The sequence below is a fragment of the Pungitius pungitius genome, chromosome 8 (genome assembly GCF_949316345.1).
Source record: "Pungitius pungitius chromosome 8, fPunPun2.1, whole genome shotgun sequence".
Lineage (NCBI taxonomy): Eukaryota > Metazoa > Chordata > Actinopteri > Perciformes > Gasterosteidae > Pungitius > Pungitius pungitius.
The window spans coordinates 8,827,349-8,850,368 of NC_084907.1; the positions used below are offsets into that span (position 1 = coordinate 8,827,349).

Genomic DNA, 23,020 nt, shown 5'->3' on the forward strand with positions numbered 1-23,020 from the left:
ACTCAAGTCCCCATCTCTTATCAACGTCCCTGTTACCGTAAAAAAACATACCAACAACTTTTTATGCCTCCTTTACTCTTTACTTAATTTTTTTGTGGATTTTCCCATAAAATGAAAATACGAAGCGTAGCCGCTAAACCGGAAGTTTGTAGATTTTCACAGTAAGAATCGACACAACCGTCTGTAATGACAGCGGTTACCATGGTAACAAGTGCAGAAAAGTTCATTAACAGATATAAATAAATAATCCCGGTCCGACGGGATATTTTAAAAGTGACCCTGAAATTGTAGTTGATTTGCAATTGAAATTTAAATTAAAAGACCGTAGTAGGGATACCATAATATAGTAGGGATAAATAAACATGCCCTTACACTAAATGTCTTTCATTACATGCTATATTAATCCATCTTTTAGGGAGGTAACATTAGCTCCTCGGTTACAGCCTTGAATTCTATTCATGGCACACTTTTAGTTCTGACTGTTAAACTATACTTTGTCACAAAATATAGTTGTAGCAAATAGCAAATGTCCGTCTATGAAACTACCTACATATTTGAAAATTCCGTTGGTTAATGACAGGACCTAATGTTAAACCAAATGATGGAAATAAATAATAACTGAACTTGTAACAGTTTTGTTGCAAAGCACATATTATGGTGATATTACAAACCTTGTGTTTGTTGAGTTAAAACCAAATTATTGTTGTATAAGCATTAAGCAACATAGCAAAAAGGCTAACAGACGAAAGAGTTACCCCACCAAAGAAAGTAGTTTTTATTTCTTGGTGGTACTATGATACGTTATGATACGTATGTCTGATGTCACACGTGACATTTAGTCTCTTCTGGGACCAAGCGCTCCGCTCGTCCAGATCTAATAACAATGACGGAACCTGTTAATTTATTTACGATCACGTCCTACTTTAGTGATGCACCCATGGAGGTCAAACAGGGTTTAAGCTTAGTTTAGTCAATTTAGTAGTGAAGCATAATTCCGCTTCATGATGACTGCCGACCGACGAGGTTTTTGTTTTTTGCTCATGAGAGGGGCCCCTTGAGGGGGATCCCGATAACAGTGTCGTTGCACTTTACTGCATTAACTATCAAAGGGGCGCTCACACAGTTTGTCGTTGCATTTTATTATTAACCAGTCGTTGTCTTGGGGCCCCAAGCCAGCTCAGCGCCCCAAGCAGTTCCTTGTTTTGCTTGCCTTGTCGCGACGGAACTGTGCGTGTGTCGTAATTTCTTCCCAGTACGGCTGTTACAAGTTCAGTTATTATTTATTTCCATCATTTGGTTTAACATTAGCGCACCGGTAAGAAATTTCTTCCCGGTGCGCTGTAACGACCAGTACCGGCTTACTTTCACCACTGTGACACACATATAATCATACAGAGAGAGAACATAGTTGCATACCTTCATCTTTTGCTCGTTTCGCCTCTTCTTTTCTTTTCTTTCTATAGTGGGAACCTGATGGCTTTAACCTTTTTCTGTCCATCTCTGTTTTTATTTGCCACTGACAAGACAAGCAACAGATTTCCCATCCCCCCCAACACTGTCAGTCACAACCAGAAGTCAAGACTAAACCAATTAACCTTGGTGACAGGTGACACATAATCGTTTTGTATTACCAATTTCTTTTGGCCATTTCACACAATTCATAAAAAACAAATGTGCAGGAACTATAGGCCTGCATTTATCATTATTGAAACGTGCGTTATTTTGGAAGAAAGTCGGGGTCTGACTGACTTTAGCCCACTAATTACATTAGCGTATTTAACAGTGAATCCCCCGACCCCTGCTCCCCCCCCTTTTCCGACCGTTCCATTTGGGTGACCCAGAGGTGAACTGTCCCCCGCGCGCCCCTCCCTTTTCCCCTTCTCAAACACACAGCTTCTGTGCACAGCACCTCCAGCAAGCAGGGCGCCTGCAGCCGCAGGGGGCGCCAATCTGCCAATTCCCCACACAGTGAAACGATAGATGATAGAAAACTGCTTCGTGGAGCAAAGGATTTTTTTTTTTCAAGTGCTCGTGCCGCCCCCCATGAGCCATGCCCGGTTTGCCCGTGTCCAGAACCGCCACTGGCTGACACGTTTATCTAAAGTGAATTACAATAAATAGTTTCAACCATAGAGATACAAACCCAGAAGAACAAGAAACAAGAAAGTGCAATTTCATCAAATAAGCCGATTTACAACTAGCTATAGGTAAGAGCATACTTGCCAACCTTGAGACCTCAGAATTAGGGAGATATTCAAAAGGGTGCTGGCGGTCAACGGGGGGGGGGTGCTAGCGGTTTTCTTTGCAGCGCCAGTCTCATCTTTTTCCGTTCTAATTGCCACGCTTGACTTCAAGGTGTAACCTTTATTATTGTTCGGTCTGACGGATGGTGTAGCAATATTGTTGTCCGGGTGGAAATCGGGAGAAATCGGTCTGGGAGATTTTCGGGAGTGGCTTTGAAATTCGGGAGATCTTCGGGAGAGTTGGCATGTCTGGCTAAGAGCCATTATAAGTACAATTTAAATGCTACAATTTGTTAGTGTTAGTGTCACCATGACTTTATCAACCATGTGATTATGCATATTACATACAGCGATCACTTACAGCTGCGCCCACGGTTATAATGGTAAAGTTCACTCGGTAGAGGTGGGTATGTTATGAAGGTGGTCACAGATATGAGCGAAGAGAATATCAAACTGCCAAACGGTTAGCCTCATGTACTGCTGCAAGATCCTCTAGAAGTCGGTATTTCACCGAGCTGTCTGCGCCCACAGATGCCATTTTGTACAAAAACGAGTTTGGTTGTCCAACGTGAGTAGGACTTCCACGACGGCTACATAGCCGCCCTGCCTTCCATGGAGGTAAAAGTTGGAATGTTGAACTGTTTCCAGGGTGACAAGCCACACTCCTTCTGTGTTGCGTCCAGCGTGAATAACGAGATGCAGAGATTCAGTTTGGTGGCTGTATACATCAGGGAATTTTAACATTAACATTTTAACAGAATATCAATGCAAGAAAATATTAAAATCAGCTGACGATGTTACAAATGAAGCAGCACAGCATGCCTTCAATTAATGTCCAATAACGGACAACTTCCCATTTCAAGGTGAACATCCAGAGCTAATGCAGAAAGTGTTTACTTTATCTCATTAATTATTAATGTTTATTCTCTGTAGTACGGAAACATTTATGGTGAGGTTCCTTCACTCTCCCCTATATTCTCTTCCCAAAAACTGGAGGGTGATTGAATTTGATCATTTTCCATTGTGTATGGAGAGATCCTTCATAGTCACCTTTCCCTTTTTCATCCAATGCTGTGATCTTCTTTGCAAGAATATGCCACAGGCCAAGGAAGAATTGAGGATAGAGTCCTTGTCATATGAGTACACACATCAGGTTACAGCATGTATACATTACATGTGCACAGTTATTGAAAGGTATCTCTCACCTTTGATTGGACTAAGCTTGCAGTCCCCCTCCCCCATGTCTTTGAAACACATTTTAAGGCTGACTTATTTCTGTACTGGATATACAGATGTTATCAACCCCCTCATCTGATTCGAGGCAAAACTGGAAACAGGCATATTTCCTGATACTGAAGGGTTCCTGTTGTGTGTTGACATCAAACCCAGTGAAAGCAACAGAGAAAACTGAGTAATAACTTAATTAAAGTCATATTTCAAACATCCTAGCAGGACTGACCTTTTGAGAACCTTAACCCAAAATTAATCATTCATTGCTTGCTAGGGAAAATGTCTAGGCTCAGTGCCTTTTTTGTGAGTTTGCCTATTCAGCACAGCTTCTTTCTTAGCCATTAGCCAGGTGTTTGATTGAGGTAAGCCTCTATAGCAGTCAAGCTTGTCTATTCTTTCCTCTCCTCCTTCACCTTTGCACTCCCCCATACTCCTGCTTTCAGCAGAAATGAGCTGTATTAAGGCAGTGACTAATCGCTTCAAGTTATCCCTTTCGCTGCGTGTCCGGATCTATAGGTAATGCTAGCCTTATACGAAAGCCAGACCTCCTTAATCAATAGCCTCCCCCGGGCAAGGACGGAGATGGGGGAAAGGGGAAGAAGACCTAATTCAATGAAATAGACATTACCCAGTGCTCGCAACGCGCCAGGGCATGAGTAATCATAGACAAATTCATTTTAGGGCCTGGGAGCCCAGTATTGCTTTCAATTATGGGCAAGTTTTAAAGTGAACGGGTGCATATAGTGGGAGCTGGTGTTAGTGGGAAGGAGAAGTAGGGAGACACTAAACAGTAGAGATTCAGACAAAGCTCGATTCAGTTACTGTTGACATTGCCAATTTGTTGCCTGGATCTTTTTCAGGCATTCAGCACGGCTGCAACCAAATTAGTTCGATGTCTTCATCTCATCTCTAGCATTCCAACTGGAAAAAAACTAACAATAGAATATCGAATTCATGTCTAGAGAAAGAAGCACCCATAACACAATGTGTTTATTGTTGGATTTAAACGTGTCCTGACACTGGGATTGCTGTGAGCTGCTTCATTCTTTTTGGTTGCTGGTTCTGCAACTCTTTGATATGTTCGATATTGAGACTAAATGAAAAATCACCTTCATTGTACTGAAAGATTATAAACGTTCTTTACATACTGTGACAGGAATCTGTGCTGTGGCAGTGGTGAAGATATACTGGCAGTGAAGGATTTATCTGCATGTTCATATAACATGCAGCACTCATACATACAGTACTTGCATGTGTACAGACTGTAAAGCCCTCTGAGGCAAATTTGTAATTTGCGATTTTGGGCTATACAAAATAAAATGAATTCAATGAATTCAATTACTATTCTCACATACATCAAATAAAGAAAGCCTATCTATCCAGCTTTTTACCTTACATTCTTTTACTTTTCTCATTTTCCTCTTTTCACCCAAAGATGAGATTACTTTTTTGATAGCATCTTGTTTAACACCATGTTCATCCAAAAAGAGTTACGTTTTCAAAATAAAGTGTGGACATGCAGCCATTAACACTATTGCGAATGCTGGGGCCATCCAGCTATTGTCAGACTGATAAATTTATGGATGTACTCTTGAACTGATCTGCATATTATATGCATGATCTTTCAGTGCGAGAAAAAAAGTGAGTGGGATATAATATATGGCATTTATGCATGTGTTCTTGAAAAAATGCAACATAAACAAGAGCCTACTCCGAGAACCCTACACTTCAACCAAAGCAGGACATTTCTCCAGCAGTGCTTATGTTCCACAATAAATGCAACAGTTATGGAGGCTGCATGCTTTTCAGTTGCTTTTGGACAGGATTTAATGAGGAAATTGCTTTAGTCCATCTTACTAAATAAGAGTTGGATGTATTGACTGCTTGCATGTATGGTCACAATACCAAAATGATTACTTTGATACAATACTTGCCATGAATATAATGATACAGAGTACTTAAGATACAATACCAAAACAAGCAATACGATAGGATACGATAATGGTATATTTATCTATAATAGTAATAAATGAAACATCCGCATGGTTCCCTTTTTTACCAGCTTCTTCCTGCCCAGCTTTTCGAACACATAACAAATTATATTAGTAGCCTACAGAAGGATGTTAATAAAAACTGTTGCCATCTTGGCATTGATTGAGTGAGCGCGCTCTGATTGTGTGCTATTTTAAGGCAGTTTTGACGCTAAAAATATATCCATAAATGTATTGTTTTTAACATACGGGTACCGCGGCACTTTTTTTTGCATGGATACACCATGCAACATTAATTGAATGGGTTTGTAATAAATTCTCTACCAGCAGAGTGACAGTTGTTTGAAAATGTTGTTGGACTAATAGATCCGCTTTAACATTCTTCCTACTTCATAAATAAGATAACAGTAAGTCTATTCAATTCAATTCATTTTATTTTGTATAGCCCAAAATCGCAAATTACAAATTTGCCTCAGAGGGCTTTACAGTCTGTACACATGAAACATCCTCTATCCCGAAACCCTCACATCGGCCCAGGAAAAACTCCCCAAAATATGAAAAAACCCTTCAATGGGGAAAAAAGGGAAGAAACCTTAGGGAGAACGTCAGAGGAGGGATCCCTCTCCCAGGATGGACAGACTGCAATGGATGTCATGTGTACAATACATTCAGTTCCTCTAACAGAGATGATACAAGTAATTGCAAGTAGCAGAACAGGTGTACGGCAGGACCACTGCAGGGACAAACACCATCAGGTCGAACCACCATCCAGGCTTCTGTGGGGAGGGAGACCAGAAATATGTTGGGTTATGATCACAGTAATATGAATCATATTTAAAGTAATGATGATGGCAGCAGCAGGTGTCAGCAGAGCCATGCCAGGAGTCAGAACCGGGGTCCGCACGAAACTATGATCCACGGAGACCTGCTAGGCGAGAAAGCACAAAAAACTCCCGGAAAGAAGCTTAATTAGTGATGTACAATAATAAAACATGGATGATTGTGGAAGGAGAGAGTGAGAGTGTGAGAGTGAGAGAGGGGCTTGGTGTGTCCTAAGAAGTCCCCCGGCATTCGAAGCCTAGAGCAGCTTAACTAAGGGCTCGTCCAGGCTAACCTGAGCCAGGCCTAATTATAAGCAATATCAAAGAGGAACGTTTTAAGCTTTATCTTAAATAAACTGACCGAGTCTGCCCCCCGGACTGAAAGTGGAAGCTGGTTCCACAAAAGAGGAGCTTGATAACTGAAGGCTCTGGCCCCCATCCTACTTTTTAAAACTCTAGGAACCACAAGTAGCCCAGCATCTACGGAGCGCAGATGCCTTGTAGGGCAATACGGTGTAACAAGCTCTTTAAGATAAGACAGTGAGGAGAAGTACCTTAAATTCTATTCTTGATTTAACAGGAAGCCAGTGCAGAGAAGTTAATACAGGAGTTATATGATCCCGTTTCTTAGTTCTTGTTAGTACATGTGCTGCAGTATTCTCGAGAGGTTTAAGCGCTTTACAAGAGCAGCCTGATAACAAAGAATTACAGTAATCCAGTCTAGAAGTAACAAATGCATGAACTAGTTTTTCTGCATCACTTTGAGACAGGAAGTTCCTGATTTTCGATATACAGTATTACGTAGATGAAAAAAGGCAGTCCTTGAAGTCTTCTTTATATGAGAGTTGAAGGACATATCCTGGTCGAAGAGAACTCCAAGATTTCTGACGGTCCTCGATGATTCACCGTTCACAAACACAAACAGGGATCGATCCGATAAAAAAGATTTAAACCAGCTGAGTGCAGTTCCTTTGATGCCAATCAAGTGTTTCAGTCTCTGCAGCAGGATACGGTGATCGATGGTGTCAAATGCAGCACTGAGGTCCAGCAATAGCAATAGCAATACAAGAAAAGAGACAAGTCCTTGGTCCGATGCAAGTAGAAGATCATTTGTAATTTTCACCAGTGCCGTTTCTGTGCTATGATGCACTCGAAATCATGACTGGACAACAACAAACCACAGCTGACGAGGCCGTGTCGGGTGGCCCCGTGAATGGGAAATTTTATTATAAAAAACAAACGGATGGAAGCGTCGATAAGAGCATGGTTGTGTGCAAGCTATGCAACAAGGAATTCGCACATCGAGCCTCAAGTATCACCTCAACGCAAAAAAATTAGCAGCTAGCGTGGACGTTAGCCCGACTCCGAGTACAAGGACCCACACCCAACCCACACTGCACCAGATGACTGGTTTAAGGACCAGGGTAACTAATAGGGATGAGCGAGTACAGCATTATCTGTATCTGTATCTGTACTCGGATTGGGCGGGGCCTAATCGGAAAGTGGGCGGGGTTTAACCCGGAAGTAGGAAGGATTTACCCCGTAAGTAGTCGGGTTGTCTTGAAATGTTCTGGGCTTTAACCGTTATGCTCTTTTTTAAGCATGCAATTGACCCTTCGCAGGGAGCTTGATTAACAGGTGATATGACCAATCATACATGAACTTGAAAAACAGTACTGTACTGATGCATTTCTGCGGTTAAAACAGCGTTCCTTCTTAATTATTATGTTCCTTTATGTTTATCACTCATTATTCTGTATCACTGATGATCATGAGAGAGAGAGGGGAAGTGTGTGTGTGGCTTAATTTGTAGAGAGGTCAGTGCGTGAAGTAAAAAAAAAAAAAACTGGTTAGAGCCAACTGAAAAAAAAATCTCCGACAGGCAGAGACGCAACGCAAGTCGCATTCTTAAGCACCACGTCTTAACAAGCCCCACGTTTACCTGAACTCTACTAGTCAAGAACAACAAACCGAAGTAAAAAGAAATCCTTTAAATGTATCTGGAAAGACCCGCGAACCTGCTGACAGAGGGACGGAGAGAGGAGTTCTGTGTATGAGTGAGCTGAGCGGGACACACACACAATAAACGGTATGTGTGTAGGGGAGGGGCGCTGTGACTACCAGCCAATCACAGCGCGCAGACACAGACAGCTACCCAATGAGGACTTTTATTCAATCCGAGTACAGATATTGACTCGTATTACTCGTATAATACTCGTACTCGGAAAAAGTGCTTTATCCGTACCGGATACTCGTTTCAGCAGAGTATCCGGCTCAACTCTAGTAACTAAGTCCACGTCTGAAAAAATAACCAATGTTCTGAATGTACTTGAAACTATTGGTCTACTTAAAAAAACCTAGTTTACAGAAAGTCTACTTACCTATAGGCTACCTGAATTTCTGAAAGTACTATATTTCTAAATATGCTATTGCTACACTGGAATTGGTTGAACAAAAATAAAAATCCATGTGAAAAAAATGACTTCTCACTGTTCTCAGGTCAAAAATTTGTATGTATAATCTATGCGATTAATTTCGATTAATTAATTACAAAGCCTCTAATTAATTAGATTAATATTTTTAATCGAGTCTCGGCCCTAATTATTACATTTAACTTTGATTAAGTTATTAAATATAACTCCTCGGTTGTTTACCTTTAACTTAAATAACGGTGTCTCTGGAGCAGAAACAGTTTCTATAGAGTTAATTACGCTGAGTGACTGCTCGGAAGGAAGCGCAGAGAAGTGTGTAAGACTGCGACTCTGCTTCCTGGTCTGAACTCTGGGTCATGGATTAAGTCCATTAAGAAACTGGGTCAGGTTCTTAGAAATGAGTTGAGCTCCATCCAAAGCTGGATGGATGCTCTCCCTCCTAATCAGACCAGGCACTCCCCAAAACGTCTTCCAGTGATCAACGAAGCCCACATTATTTACTGGGCACCACCTCGACAACCAGCGGCGGAATGACGACATGCGGCTATACATGTCGCCACTGATCAAGTTTGGGAGGGGGCCAGAGAAAACTATGGTGTCCGACATTGTTTTAGCGTATGTACACACCGATTCCACATTAACTTTTGTGACTTCCGAGTGGCGTAACCGCTCTGGCCCCGGGTATACAAGTAACTATGGCCCCTGGTTTCGCTAACTTCACGTTCCTCAGAATGGAGCTACCTATGAAAGGCATCTCAGCGGGTGTATCGCTGAGTGGGGAGAAGCGGTTTGAAACGTGAAGTGGTTGGTGGTTAACCGTGTGCTTCGACTTAGACTTATGCTAGACTTAAGTCTATGAGGTAGAGAAATCCCACATATGCCATTATTTGTTTTTTAACTGGCATTGAATCATCAACATGAATGAATTGCAACTATCTTTGTAGATATTGTCAATGTTGCTTCTTCATCTTATATTCATTTAAATTACTTTTTCCATGATAGTCTCATCATACATTTGAACATATGAATCAGTAACACACTGTTTTAAAGCACTTACAATTCCTCTTTAGGGGATTTTAGTGTCTTTCAGCTCGTTATTTTGGTCCGTCCTGTTTCACTCATTAAACTGGTTTCAAATAACAGCTTTCAGCAAAAAAAAAGTCAAACTGTGAAATCCCTGGACACTATCTGCTCAGAACCGAACCAAATAGCAGACAGGCACAGTTAAGACTAGCTGGTGAACAGAGCGGAGAAATATATAATAGAATATTTGCAGATTGCCTCCTGCTCATCCCAGTTCCACCCAGCCAAGACGCCATCCTCTTTGGCTGTAGACAATGCAAACCACAGGAATAAAACCTTTGTAATACATGCTATATCTATATATAAGCATATAGGTATCCATTTTTTTAGGAACAATCTGTATTTGAACAGTTACATCTTAACCACCTAAAAGAAAACTAATCCCCTCTTTATTTGACATCACTGACAGATTCACAAGCTAATGGTATAAAGGCATCAGGGTTACAACACTCAAACCACATGAATTCACTACAGTCACTTTAGTTACAATGGCGCACAAATGAGAAAACCCTGACTTTTTAACCTTATTTGGGTATGATATATGACCCAATGATCTGATGCCAACCAGCCAAATAAAGCAGACCTGCACGTAAATGAACCTTTAGCACTTTCTGCTATTCCACTTTGCATCAACTTTTCAGTTGTGGTTCACACAGGGTAAATAGTCAAACCGGCAGAGGGAAGCACTCTTTCTTTTCATTACAGTGACAAAAAAACATCAGATCTACTAAGTTAACCTTGTAAGGCATTGGCTGTTCTTGTGGTTTAGAGTTTTTCGCCCATGAGGGGCTTACAAGACAAATGAATGTAGAGATGAGACGGTGAGATACCCTGACTAGGCTTAACAAATCTCCTTTAGAGCGAACGGGGAGCTTTTTCATGACCAAATTTCACCGTCAGTGGATTGTAGTGTTTAACACCAACAATGAACAACATAACTCATCTAATTTGTGCAGAAGTATGAGGTTGTCCACCGTCGATCAAATAAATGTGCCATTTACAGCTAATGTTGCACAGTGTACCGGTACTAGAAAAGTACCACGGTACCCTTACGTTGAAAACGGTACGATTTAGAATATTTTTTATGCCGGTACTTCATTAATAAAGCACGGAACCAGAGCACACTGAGTGTTCCGCTCCCTGTCCGGCTGCCTTCACGCATTGACTGGGTGGGCGGGGCTACCAACTCTCACATGCAACAGGCAGCCGTCACTCACAGAGTCATCTCAGGGGGACATGTCCTCATGTGCAGCAGCTGTGGCTGACCATTGGCTTGTTGAAGGAAAAGATGCCAGAAGTGAGATCTGGAAATACTTTGAGTACAAAGTATTTATTATTTTACGCATTCCAAAAGAGGAAATGTCCGGGTAAAAGAAGACGTCTTCTTTGTCTTGTGTTGCACTTGTGTGATGTGTGACTGCGAGAGCTCTTAATACCAGCATCAATGTCCAAGCATTTTATAACCGGCTTGCTAATATCGCTAACGAGATGTCTTGCTAGCGGCTAAACTTAGTGAAACCTCGCTTACTTTGTTTATGGCAAACTAGCACGTTGGTTAGCTTGACAACAACTTTACTAAGAGGCAAACATCAAGCAAGTGCAACGCAAGACAACAAATAAGTTACTAAATAGTCCAGAAGAAATATATAGATGCAAAATAACCTACAATTTCACTCATGTGGGCCTATATGATCATGAGGTCAGAATACACACAACATTTTACCAAATAATATACACCTGATGCAATTTTCATTGTCATTTTTCAATAAAGGGGGGAAATTGCCATTTAATTATGTGTCCATCTTTAATCTACCCAACCCACATAGCTTTAGTTTTTTTTCCACCTCAAACACACGTCTGTAAATTATGTAATTCATACTTATGTAATAACTATGTAGTCATATAGTCAGATGCGGACAATAGGCCTACATAGCCGTGTGTAATCAATGCTATGATTTTACCATGTCGTTTGGATTAATATTTTGCTGTGAGTTAATACTAATATGAATGCCATTTGTTAAGTGTTCAAAAAGCTGGGCAGGAACAAGCTGGTAAAAAGGGAACCTTACAGATATTTTATTTATTTTTATTATAGATAAATATCCAGTACCTTATTTGTGGTATTGTATCGAAAGTTTCGGGTTTAGTAATATTTTGGCAGGTATAGTATCAAAGTCATAATTTTGGTATCATATCAAAAACCACTGCAGCAGTGTTCTTAAGCAGTGTTTCTCAACTGGTGGGTCGCAACCGTTTGTAGTGGGTCGCGGGCCTTTGCGTGGAAAAAAAAAAAAATTCATCCCGTGATTTTATTTTGAAGGAACTCTCTAATGCAGCGGAGTGTCGTTTTTTGGACAGATGTATAAGTCAGCGGTGGGTTCTATTAGAAGATTGGTAGTCAGTACACCTGAAAAAAAGAATGAGACATGGTGAGTGCAAAGACAACTGGAATACTAGTTAAAATGGAGGTGACAAATGCAATTTCATTGGCTTGACGATTTCTGACAATTTACAAAATCTGACAAAAAACATCTTAGTTACTTCCGTTTTATATCTTTGAATATTTGTTGTTGTCAGGCTGTATGTAGGGAGTTAAAGCAGTGCACTTCTAGTTTTTATTAAATGCACTGTTGAAATAAGATGAAACAGCAAAGTGTAGAAAGATACCGGACTCCACCAAACTTGATCAGTGACGACATGTATAGCCGCATGTCCTCATTCCGCCGCTGGTTGTCGAGGTGGTGCCCAGTAAATAATGTGGGCTTCGTTGATCACTGGAAGACGTTTTGGGGAGTGCCTGGTCTGATTAGGAAGGACGGCATCCATCCAACTTTGGATGGAGCTCAACTCAGAACCTGACCCAGTTTCTTAATGGACTTAATCCATGACCCAGAGTTCAGACCAGGAAGCAGAGTCGCAGTCTTACACACTTCTCTGCGCTTCCTTCCGAGCAGTCACTCAGCGTAATTAACTCTATAGAAACTGTTTCTGCCCCACGGACACCGTTATTTAAGTTAAAGGTAAACAACCGAGGAGTTATATTTAATAACTTAATCAAAGTTATATGTAATAATACAACAGTGCAACAAACTAGGAGAATTAAAGGGGGACTTTTGAATATTAGATCTCTGTGCTCTAAAGCTGTTTTAGTAAATGAACTAATATCTGACAACCATGTTGATATTTTCTGTCTTACTGAAACATGGCTATCGGATGGGCAGTACTTTAGTTTAAATCAAGCGACTCCTCCAAGTCATGTTAATACTCATATCCCCTGAGGCACAGGCCGAGGGGGTGGAGTGGCAGCTATTTATGACTCCTGCCTTTTAATAAACCTTAAACCTAAACTGGATTATAACTCATTTGAAAGTCTGACTTTCTGTCTTTCACAAGCAACCTGGAAAATAATCCAGCCGGTTCTCTTTGTAATAGTGTACAGGGCCCCAGGTCCTTATTCTGAATTTTTACGTGAATTTTCACACTTCTTAACGAACAAGGTAATTATAGTGGGTGACTTTAACATTCATGTGGATGTCGATAACGACAGCCTTGGTACTTCATTTCTCTCTTTGCTGGAATCAATTGGTTTCTGTCAGACTGTAAATAAACCAACTCATTGTTTTAACCACACGCTCGACTTGGTTCTAGTATATGGTATTGTGATAGAACACTTAACAATCTTTCCACAGAACCCTCTCCTGTCGGACCATTGTCTGATAACCTTTGAATTTCTACTGCCAGAATCTCCTCCTCCTGCCAAGGGTTTTTTACAGTCGATGTTTATCGGATACCGCTGTAGCCTCATTTGAAGAAGCCATTCCCTCTCCTCTAAGTTCAGTATCCTGTCTCAAGATATCAAAAGACTCCTGTGAAAACTTCAGTCCATCACAAATCGACCATCTTGTCGATACTGCCACAGGCTCTTTGAGAATGGCACTGGACGGTATTGCTCCCCTCAAAAGAAAAATGGCAACAAGAAGGAAGTTCGCCCCTTGGTATAACTCTCAAACCCGGAACTTAAAGCAAACTGTGCGGAAACCTGAGCGGTTATGACGTTCCACCAAATAAGAAGGATCTAGGCTAACTTGGCAAGACAGCGTTAAAACATATAAGAAGGCTCTCCGTAACGCAAGAGAATCTTATTACTCATCATTAATCGAGAAAAATAAAAACAACGCCAGGTTTCTCTCCAGCACTGTAGCCAGACTGATAGAGAGTCACAGCGCTGTCGAGCCGTGTATTCCTGTGGACCTCAGTAGTAACGACTTTATGAACTTCTTCAATAATACGATTCTGACTATCAAAGAGAAAATTGATGGTCTACTACCCCCAACCGGAGCCGACCCGTCCTCGGATGTAGGTACTTTGGACGCAGCCGTGGACCCTGATACCTACTTGAATGGTTTCTCTTCCATCAACCTTGATCAACAGACTTCTACAATTTTGAAATCCAACCTTCCACTTGTCTCCTGTATCCGATTCCAACTAAGCTGCTTAAGGAAGTTTTTCCGTTAATTAGCACATCCCTACTGGATATTATGAATCTGTCTTTGTTGACAGGACATGTACCACAGTCCTTCAAGGTAGCTGTAATTAAACCTCTTCTTAAGAAACCTACTCTAGCTCCAGAGGTGTTGGCTAACTACAGACCCATCTCTAATCTTCCCTTCCTCGCTAAGATCCTTGAGAAATCTGTCACGAATCAATTATGTGACTTTCTACAAAACAATGCTTTGTTCGAGGATTTCCAGTCATGATTTCGGGTGCATCATAGCACAGAAACGGCACTGGTGAAAATTACAAATGATCTTCTACTTGCATCGGACCAAGGACTTGTCTCTTTTCTTGTATTGCTGGACCTCAGTGCTGCATTTGACACCATCGATCACTGTATCCTGCTGCAGAGACTGGAACACTTGATTGGCATCAAAGGAACTGCACTCAGCTGGTTTAAATCTTATTTATCGGATCGATCCCAGTTTGTGTTTGTGAACGGTGAATCATCGAGGACCACCAATGTTGGTAACGGAGACTCACAAGGTTCTGTGCTTGGACCGATACTATTTACTAGAGATGAGCCGGATACTCGGCTGAAACAAGTATCCGGTACGGATAAAGCACTTTTGCCGAGTACGAGTATTCGAATATTCGAGTATTGAATAAAAGTCCTCATTGGGTAGCTGTCTGTGTCTGCGTTCTGTGATTGGCTGGTAGTCACAGCGCCCCTCCCCTACACACATACTGTTTGTGTTGCTGTGTCCCGCTCGGCTCACTCACACACAGAACTCCTCTCTCCCTACCTCAGTCACCAGGTGACTTTTTTTTACTTCGGTTTGTTGTTCTTAACTAGTAGAGTTCAGGTAAACGTGGGGCTTGTTAAGACGTGGTGCTTAAGAATGCGACTCGCATTGCGTCTCTGCCTGTCGGAGTTTTTTTTTTTTTACTTCACGCACTGACCTCTCTCTCTCTCTCTCTCTCTCTCATCAGTTTTTTTTACCGTCTGCTGGCTCTCTTCACGCACTCAGTGTCTGACGTTGACTAGTTGTGTTGAATAACTAAATATTAATATTACAAATAAAGCCACACACACACTTCCCCTCTCTCTCTCATGATCATCAGAGAATTAAGAAGGAATGCTGTTTTAACCGCAGAAAGGCGACAATTTACGGGGTAAATCCTTCCTACTTCCGGGTTAGGCCCCGCCCATTTTCGGGTTAGGCCCCGCCCAGTCCGAGTACGGATACGGATACAGATAATTCATATGGTTCAACAGATACAGATACAGATAATGCTGTACTCGCTCATCTCTACTATTTACCCTGTACATGCTCCCTTTGGGGCGACGTTATCAGAAAACACCGCATAAACTTCTATTGTTATGCAGACGATACTCAACTGTATCTATCGATCAAGCCAGAAGACACCAACCAACTTGTTAGACTTCAGGATTGTCTTGGAGACATCAAAACTTGGATGACCTGCAACTTCCTGATGTTGAACTCGGAAAAAACGGAAGTTATCATGATAGGCCCAGAGCGCCTTCGAAGTCAGCTGTCACGTGATACAGTCTCTATGGATGGAATTGCTCTGGTATCCAACAGCACTGTCAGAAATCTTGGAGTTCTCTTCGACCAGGATATGTCCTTCAACTCTCATATAAAGAAGACTTCAAGGACTGCCTTTTTCATCTACGTAATATATCGAAAATCAGGAACTCCCTGTCTCAAAGTGATGCAGAAAAACTAGTTCATGCATTTGTTACTTCTAGACTGGATTACTGTAATTCTTTGTTATCAGGCTACTCTTGTAAATCGCTTAAACCTCTCCAGCTGATTCAGAATGCTGCAGCACGTGTATTAACAAGAACTAAGAAATGGGATCATATAACTCCTGTATTAACTTCTCCACACTGGATTCCTGTTAAATCAAGAATAGAATTTAAGGTACTTCTCCTCACCTACAAGGCACTTGCTGGTGAGGCACCGTCTTATCTTAAAGAGCTTGTTACACCGTATGGCCCTACAAGGCATCTGCCCTCCATAGATACTGGGCTACTTGTGGTTCCTAGAGTTTTAAAAAGTAGGATGGGGGCCAGAGCCTTCAGTTATCAAGCTCCTCTTTTGTGGAACCAGCTTCCACTTTCAGTCCGGGGGGCAGACTCGGTCAGTTGATTTAAGATAAAGCTTAAAACGTTCCTCTTTGATATTGCTTATAGTTAGGGCTGGCTCAGGTTAGCATGGACCAGCCCTTAGTTAAGCTGCTCTAGGCTTAGACTGCCGGGGGACTTCTTAGGACACACCAAGCCCCTTTCTCACACTCTCACTCTCTCCTTCCACAATCATCCATGTTTTATTAATGTACATCACTAATTAAGCTTCTTTTCCGGGAGTTCTTTGTACTTTCTCGCCTAGCAGGTCTCCGTGGATCATAGTTTCGTGCGGAACCTGGTTCTGACTCCTGGCATGGCTCTGCTGACACCTGCTGCTGCCATCATCATTACTTTAAATATGATTCATATTACTGTCATCATAAACCAACATCTTTCTGCTCTCCCTCCCCACAGAAGCCTCTGTGGATGGTGGTTGTCCCTGCAGTGGTCCTGCCGTACACTTGTTCTGCTACTTGCAATTACTTGTATCATTTCTGTTAGAGAAATTGAATGTATTGTACATTTTACATTGTTGATTCTGTACACATGACATCCATTGCAGTCTGTCCATCCCGGGAGAGGGATCCCTCCTCTGACGTTCTCCCTAAGGTTTCTTCCCTTTTTTTCCCCCATTGAAGGGTTTTTTCATATTTTGGGGAGTTTTTCCTGTGCCGATGTGAGGGTTTCGGGACAGAGGATGTTGCATGTGTACAGACTGTAAAGCCCTCTGAGGCAAATTTGTAATTTGCGATTTTGGGCTATATGAATTGAATTGAATTGAATGTTGGATGTGGTTGATTTTCATTTTCAATATGTGCAAATGTGTCTGCTCATTACATGTAAAAAGTAAAACCCCTTACTACTGTGTATTTTTCATGCACTCTCCTACTTCTGTTGAGGGGTTTCATCCAGCCCCCAGCGTGCTAGTAGCTAGCTACTCTTTGAGCTACAACAACATTGCAACTGACAAGGTTTTTTCAATCTACTTGTAACTTTTTAAGCATCTTTATTCTAAGTCAATGTTTTTATAAATGCTTATAAAGTATTTAATACTTATCTAGTAGTTGACTTCATGACAAACACAGATTTCTGTGGTCTGAGGGTGAAGTTGGACGTCAGCACTACAAAACCCAAATATGTTATTGGTTGATGTATACATTGTCAAAAATAGCATCATGGCCTTAATAGTGACATTGAAATTATCTGTTCAGCACATGAATGACAATATTTTGTTTTTCCTACAGACGCATCCGTTTGAGGCTCACAATGTTTACTCTGCAGCTTTCATTGGAATTCAGATGACTTGGCGTGGCTCACTGTCTGTCACTGTTTTCAGAGGATATGAGATGGTTCTGAAATGTCGTTTTCCTCTGATGTATCCCTGTAAAGCCTACTCCATTTCACATCAAAGTGTGTACTTTTAGTGATGAGAAACCCTGTTGCATTTGTCTCACTCAGGTACATATGGCCCAGATGAAGGCTGGGCATCAGTCTACCCAGAATGCAAAGAGAGAAACCAATCACCAATAAACATTGTGGACCAGGACACTAAAGTTTCCACTGAGTTTCAGGAACTGACACTCGAGGGCTTTGATGCGGAATCCTCTAATAAGACATCGATGAAGAACACTGGCAAAACAGGTACATAAAGCTAACACAGCCTTTGCTGCATGATGCACTTTTTCTAGATTATAGTGTCTCAATATATTAGAGGGTTAAACCTGTTTCTTGACTCATTCCAACTTAAATATTTAAAGTAGTGAAATGTAGGACTGATTTTGAAAATAAGGAAAGCCTACATTAAGGGCCATATAGTGAAGAGTAATAAGAAAAACTTCTGACAGATTCATTATGTAACAGTTAGTTAAGTAACAGTTATAGGTTCCCTGGTACTTTTTCTTTCCCTCCACAGGTCAAGTTTGAACAAACAAAAATGGTCTCCATATAATGAATCTTAATAAATTCTTTGACTCCCGTCCTTCCATCTCAAAACTATTTTGAGGACAGCGATTCAGCACCGCAATACTTTTGTTTCAGGGTCTATTTTGAGTTCTTATGGCACGGATAACAGTGGTGACTGTATCTGATACACAATGATGTTAAATATATCACTAAACATCACATTTACTAAAGGTATGATGCAATAAGTAGTCATAAACCTCAAAGAAGCAGTCATGTTATCCAAAGGAAGGTGTCCAGTTTTTAATGGCATATAATGCCAGAAAGAATAAAAATTGTTATAATAAGCCAAGCTTATGTTGGCAGGTGTCCGTACGTGGAACATCTGTTGCATCACTTCCCTGCTCTTGATCATAAAACCAGACAGGTGCAATATGCAGCAAGTCATTTGTGATAAATATTACTCAGTTCATTCTCATTCAGACATGCTGCATCCGTATTAGTACAAGTGCCATGGCAGGTATCGCTTCTGTAGGGTTCAGAATAGGGACATCTGCATTTGGCCCTTTTGGCATCTTGAGGACACTACTTGTCAGCCCCAGGTATTTTTCACAATTCCAGGTTGTCAGTAAGACAGATGATCCTTCACTCACAGTGGAAAATGGAGTTTAAAGGCTTCTGAGAGGCAGAGGCCACAGATGGTTGGATTCACTATTGACAGCAAGCTGAGTGGTTCCCAGAGCAGAGTTGTGTGTTTAGCAAAATAATGATGTACATTCCTACATTTGCTCTATCAAGGATGAATAAGTTGTATGTGATATGAATAAATTGCGAAATTGTATAACTTTACTGAATATACTTTGTAGTCTGAAATCTTATTGGCCTCGATGATGAAGGGAGACGGCAACTAATACAATCACCATGGGTGTCATATATCAAACATATCACAGGATCCCCACTAAATGTTTACATTCCTGTGAGGAGTCCACGACCGAGTGCTGGACTTGGTAGGAGGCAGACAAGCAAGTTTTTTTTAATTTGTAATAAAAGGATGGTCTCAAATACATATATCATTAAACAGCTAAACAAAACAAAAAAACGAATTTGTTAACTTTAATGGTAATTATTAAACTCAACATAACTGCGTCTAACACATGCCCTCAGCTACATGGATGCAACGCCATTTCCCCCCCCCCCCCCACCACAGTCAATGTCCTCCACCTTTATAGTGCTGTCAATCACCCGCCCCAGGTTGCACGATGTGCACAGGTGACACCCATTCTGAAAGATTGACCTGATGATGTCACCGCTGACATCAACCCCTGCACCAACACTAGGCCTCACTGCCCCCTCCCCTCTAGTCTCTATCAAACCAACATGGGGCAAAGGTGAGTTGTCACCCACTTTGTCACAATTCCAAGAAGGAAATGCACGAACACCACAAATGCCAATTCACTGTGGTGACTCCAGTGAGTTGTGATACTCGCATCAGATAGCTGTTCAAAATGTGCCTATGTACAGTAAGCTTTGTCTACCCCTATGGAATAAACGATTAATGAAATAATAAAGTTGTGTTATAATTCAATTGTGCTAACTGATATGGCTCATTAGTACAAGCACAAATAACACTGCTAGTTTGAATGTTTACTTCAAACCAGCCCTGGCAACTCAGTGGCACTCTTCTGACTACTACTACTTTACATACTGAAACCTACATATAAGCAGAGGAAGGTGAATATATTTTCAGGGGATCAGGATGTTTTATTATTATATTATTATTATCAAGTGTCTCTAAAAGCGGATTTACGGCATCTGACCTATCATACAAACAACGGCCATTCTCGGAAAAATTTAGCTCCATGCACTAAGCTATGGAGCCAAATCCAGGTCAAAAGATTTGTTCATTTACAAAACAAATGTGAACCTTAAAGTTTTGTTGTTGAACGTTAAAAAATACAAACAATGTATTCAAAATAAAAATAAGTGGATAAAAAATATTTTCCCGTTGAATATAGTTTTGACTCTGCTCTATATTTTTTTTGAATAAAATATTTGTTTTCAATCTTCACTTATATATGTTTTTTGATATTCACTGTATTATATTTTTCGGTTGCAGATTTTATATTTTCAGATTCAAAACTTATATTATCTTTTTTTCACATTCAGATTTTTTTCCACATTCAGAATTTTCACCCTGATGTGGCGTAAAGAGGCAGGGCATTAACTGGGAGGGTCGTGTCATGTTCAACAACAAAACTTAAACTTTCAGGTTGACATTTGATTTTCAAATGAACAAAACTTTTCACCTGGATTTGGCTCCATAGTTCGCTGTTGTGATGCCGACCGCAAAGTTAGCACAGATTAACTGACGATCTCCATGGATTTACTGACCACTCCCATAGACTTGCCATTGCCAGACAAATTGTTTTAAAAATGACAGATGAGATTGTCACCAATTGGCTATACGGACCCTAATTATCTGAAGGGTCCATGCCTAACCCTAATCATCAACCACCTAAACTAGCTATGTACGGAGGGCCTTACCAAGTGTGATTCATAATTAAGCTGCAGGGAGCGATGACAGTAGGTGAACAGGGGAAGGGTACACAATACAGATGCAAGTTACAGAGAATAAGACAAACAAAAAGGCGGAAACTTTAGTTTTCGGGATAATGTTGGGATGTTCAATCCCCCCCGAGTTGGTTGATGAGAAGAATCCGGCACGTCAAGTTAAAAAGTTGAACATTGAACAATTCCCCGCAGGTGCACCTGGAGACTACATACGTATCACAAAGTGATCCATCCAAGAGTCTGCCTGTTGTCCGACTCTGGTCCTTTTTATAATCTCCTCACGTCCTTGACGACTAGTTTGAGCTGGTTCTGGTCTCAAACGGCTATTGTCCAAGATGCCCAGGTGTTTCCCCCCCTGTACCATCCTGTGCAAAGGGGTACTGTGTCAGATAGGGATTTATCTTCGAGCTTTCTGTACTCCTTCATCCCTCAGTTCCCTTGTATGCCTTATATGGTCATAGCATTATTTAGTGCATTGTCACAACATCTGCTCTATAGAAAAAACATGTAAAAAGCACACGAACAGGAACATACAGCTCACAATTACCTTATAATATAACATACAAAATGAAATCAAAATAGAATCACGTGCACTTCCCAGTTGTCATAGGCTACTATAATTCAATTGCATTTAACTGCCAGACTGTAGAACATCATACCCAACAGAACACGTGAAAACCTCAATTACTGTTTTAACAGTGCATTTTCATATTCTATAGTACTTCAAGCCTTCTCCGAAAGTAAAATCGGCCCGTTAATGTGTTATGAATTGATGAAAGCGGTCACTATCTTCTTTAGATAGCTTCCTCTACAAATGGGAGGTATGGCTGCAATTGTTATTTGAAACACGTGCAAAATAAGGCCCTCCTTAGTTTGCTCTATATTTCCTAGAGATGCGATCAAATAACAAATCCTGCAAGGGCAGGTTGCACTGTCTGAGAACAATGCCCTCTGCAAATTAGCCCCTCATTTGATAACTTGCCTCAAAAGCTGTAAAAAAAAGATTGTGGGTTTTTTGTGTGAGCCCGTCTGTCTCTATGCACCGTAAATATGTGATGTCACACACATTAGATTGACTTGAGCGATCTTTGACACTTCCTTCAAATCAACAACAGATACCAACCAGCAATGATAACATACTTATGTTTTTTTAAAAAGATGTTGAACGCTGTATGACTCTCAGTCCTCCCGTCTTTCTTCCAGTGGCCATCATGTTGAAGGATGATTACTTCGTACGGGGAGGAGGTCTACCAGGGAGGTTTAAGGCAGAAAAAGTGGAGTTTCACTGGGGTCCGAACAATGGATCTGAAGGCTCTGAGCACAGCATTAGCAGCCGCCGTTACCCCGTGGAGGTAAGAGCAATCTACCACAACCTGTAACAAACAATATGGCAAAAGACTGGATATATTTCTATGATAAAGGTGTAGTTACAGCAAGGGTGCACACACAAGCTACTTTTCAATCGACCAAGTCACGGCGATCTACCACCTCCCTACGGCCACATGCATTGCATACAATCTTGCTCATTACCTTACTCAGATGACTTGCCCTGATTGGAGTCAACCAGAGTTGAATCATGGTATGATTGTTAGTAAGCTAACTAGTTCTGTCTTGAAGTTGGTGGAGAACGCGTTTGAGTTCTGCGTTTCTTCTCCTTGCCTACGGAGCTCTTGATGGCCCTGACTCCTTTGCCTTTTTCTGGCCCTGATGGGGTGGCGGGAAGGGAACAAATTGCTCTCTGCCAGCTGTGAACTAATTCACGCAGCTGGAGAGAGGGAGGCCTGGTGCTGGGGCCACGCTCTTTGAGTTGAGGCAGAATGGCTTTTTGCTTGTCTGCTGGTGAGCTGCTGCGCCTGGTAAGGCAAGTGCTCCTACACCGGCTGGAATTCATGCTTAAGCTTCATTTGTTTGAAGGAGATATTTTCAGATTAATATAGATTTCTTGAATTATGATCTGGTTTTGGACTTTTTAACATTAGTTCTATTTAACTAATCCTGTTATATTATATATTTAAAATAATTGAGATACGAGTAAATCTTGGCATCATCCTGAAGTAAATAATGGCCTTGTCTATGAAGATTATGGCTGACCTCTCAAACC

General features: G+C 41.1%; 1 protein-coding gene across 4 annotated transcripts in view; it reads left to right on the plus strand.

Moving 5' to 3' along the window:
* LOC119229756 (receptor-type tyrosine-protein phosphatase gamma-like) overlaps positions 1-23,020 on the plus strand; it is a 389,594-nt gene that overhangs the window by 235,700 nt on the left and 130,874 nt on the right. For 3 of the 4 annotated variants that reach the window (XM_062564177.1, XM_062564176.1, XM_037490436.2), the window contains 2 exons: positions 17,908-18,090; positions 22,123-22,271. In XM_062564177.1, the coding sequence (XP_062420161.1) occupies positions 17,908-18,090; positions 22,123-22,271 (332 nt within the window). The remainder of the gene's footprint in view (positions 1-17,907; positions 18,091-22,122; positions 22,272-23,020) is intronic. The other variant, XM_062564178.1, reaches the window with a different exon arrangement.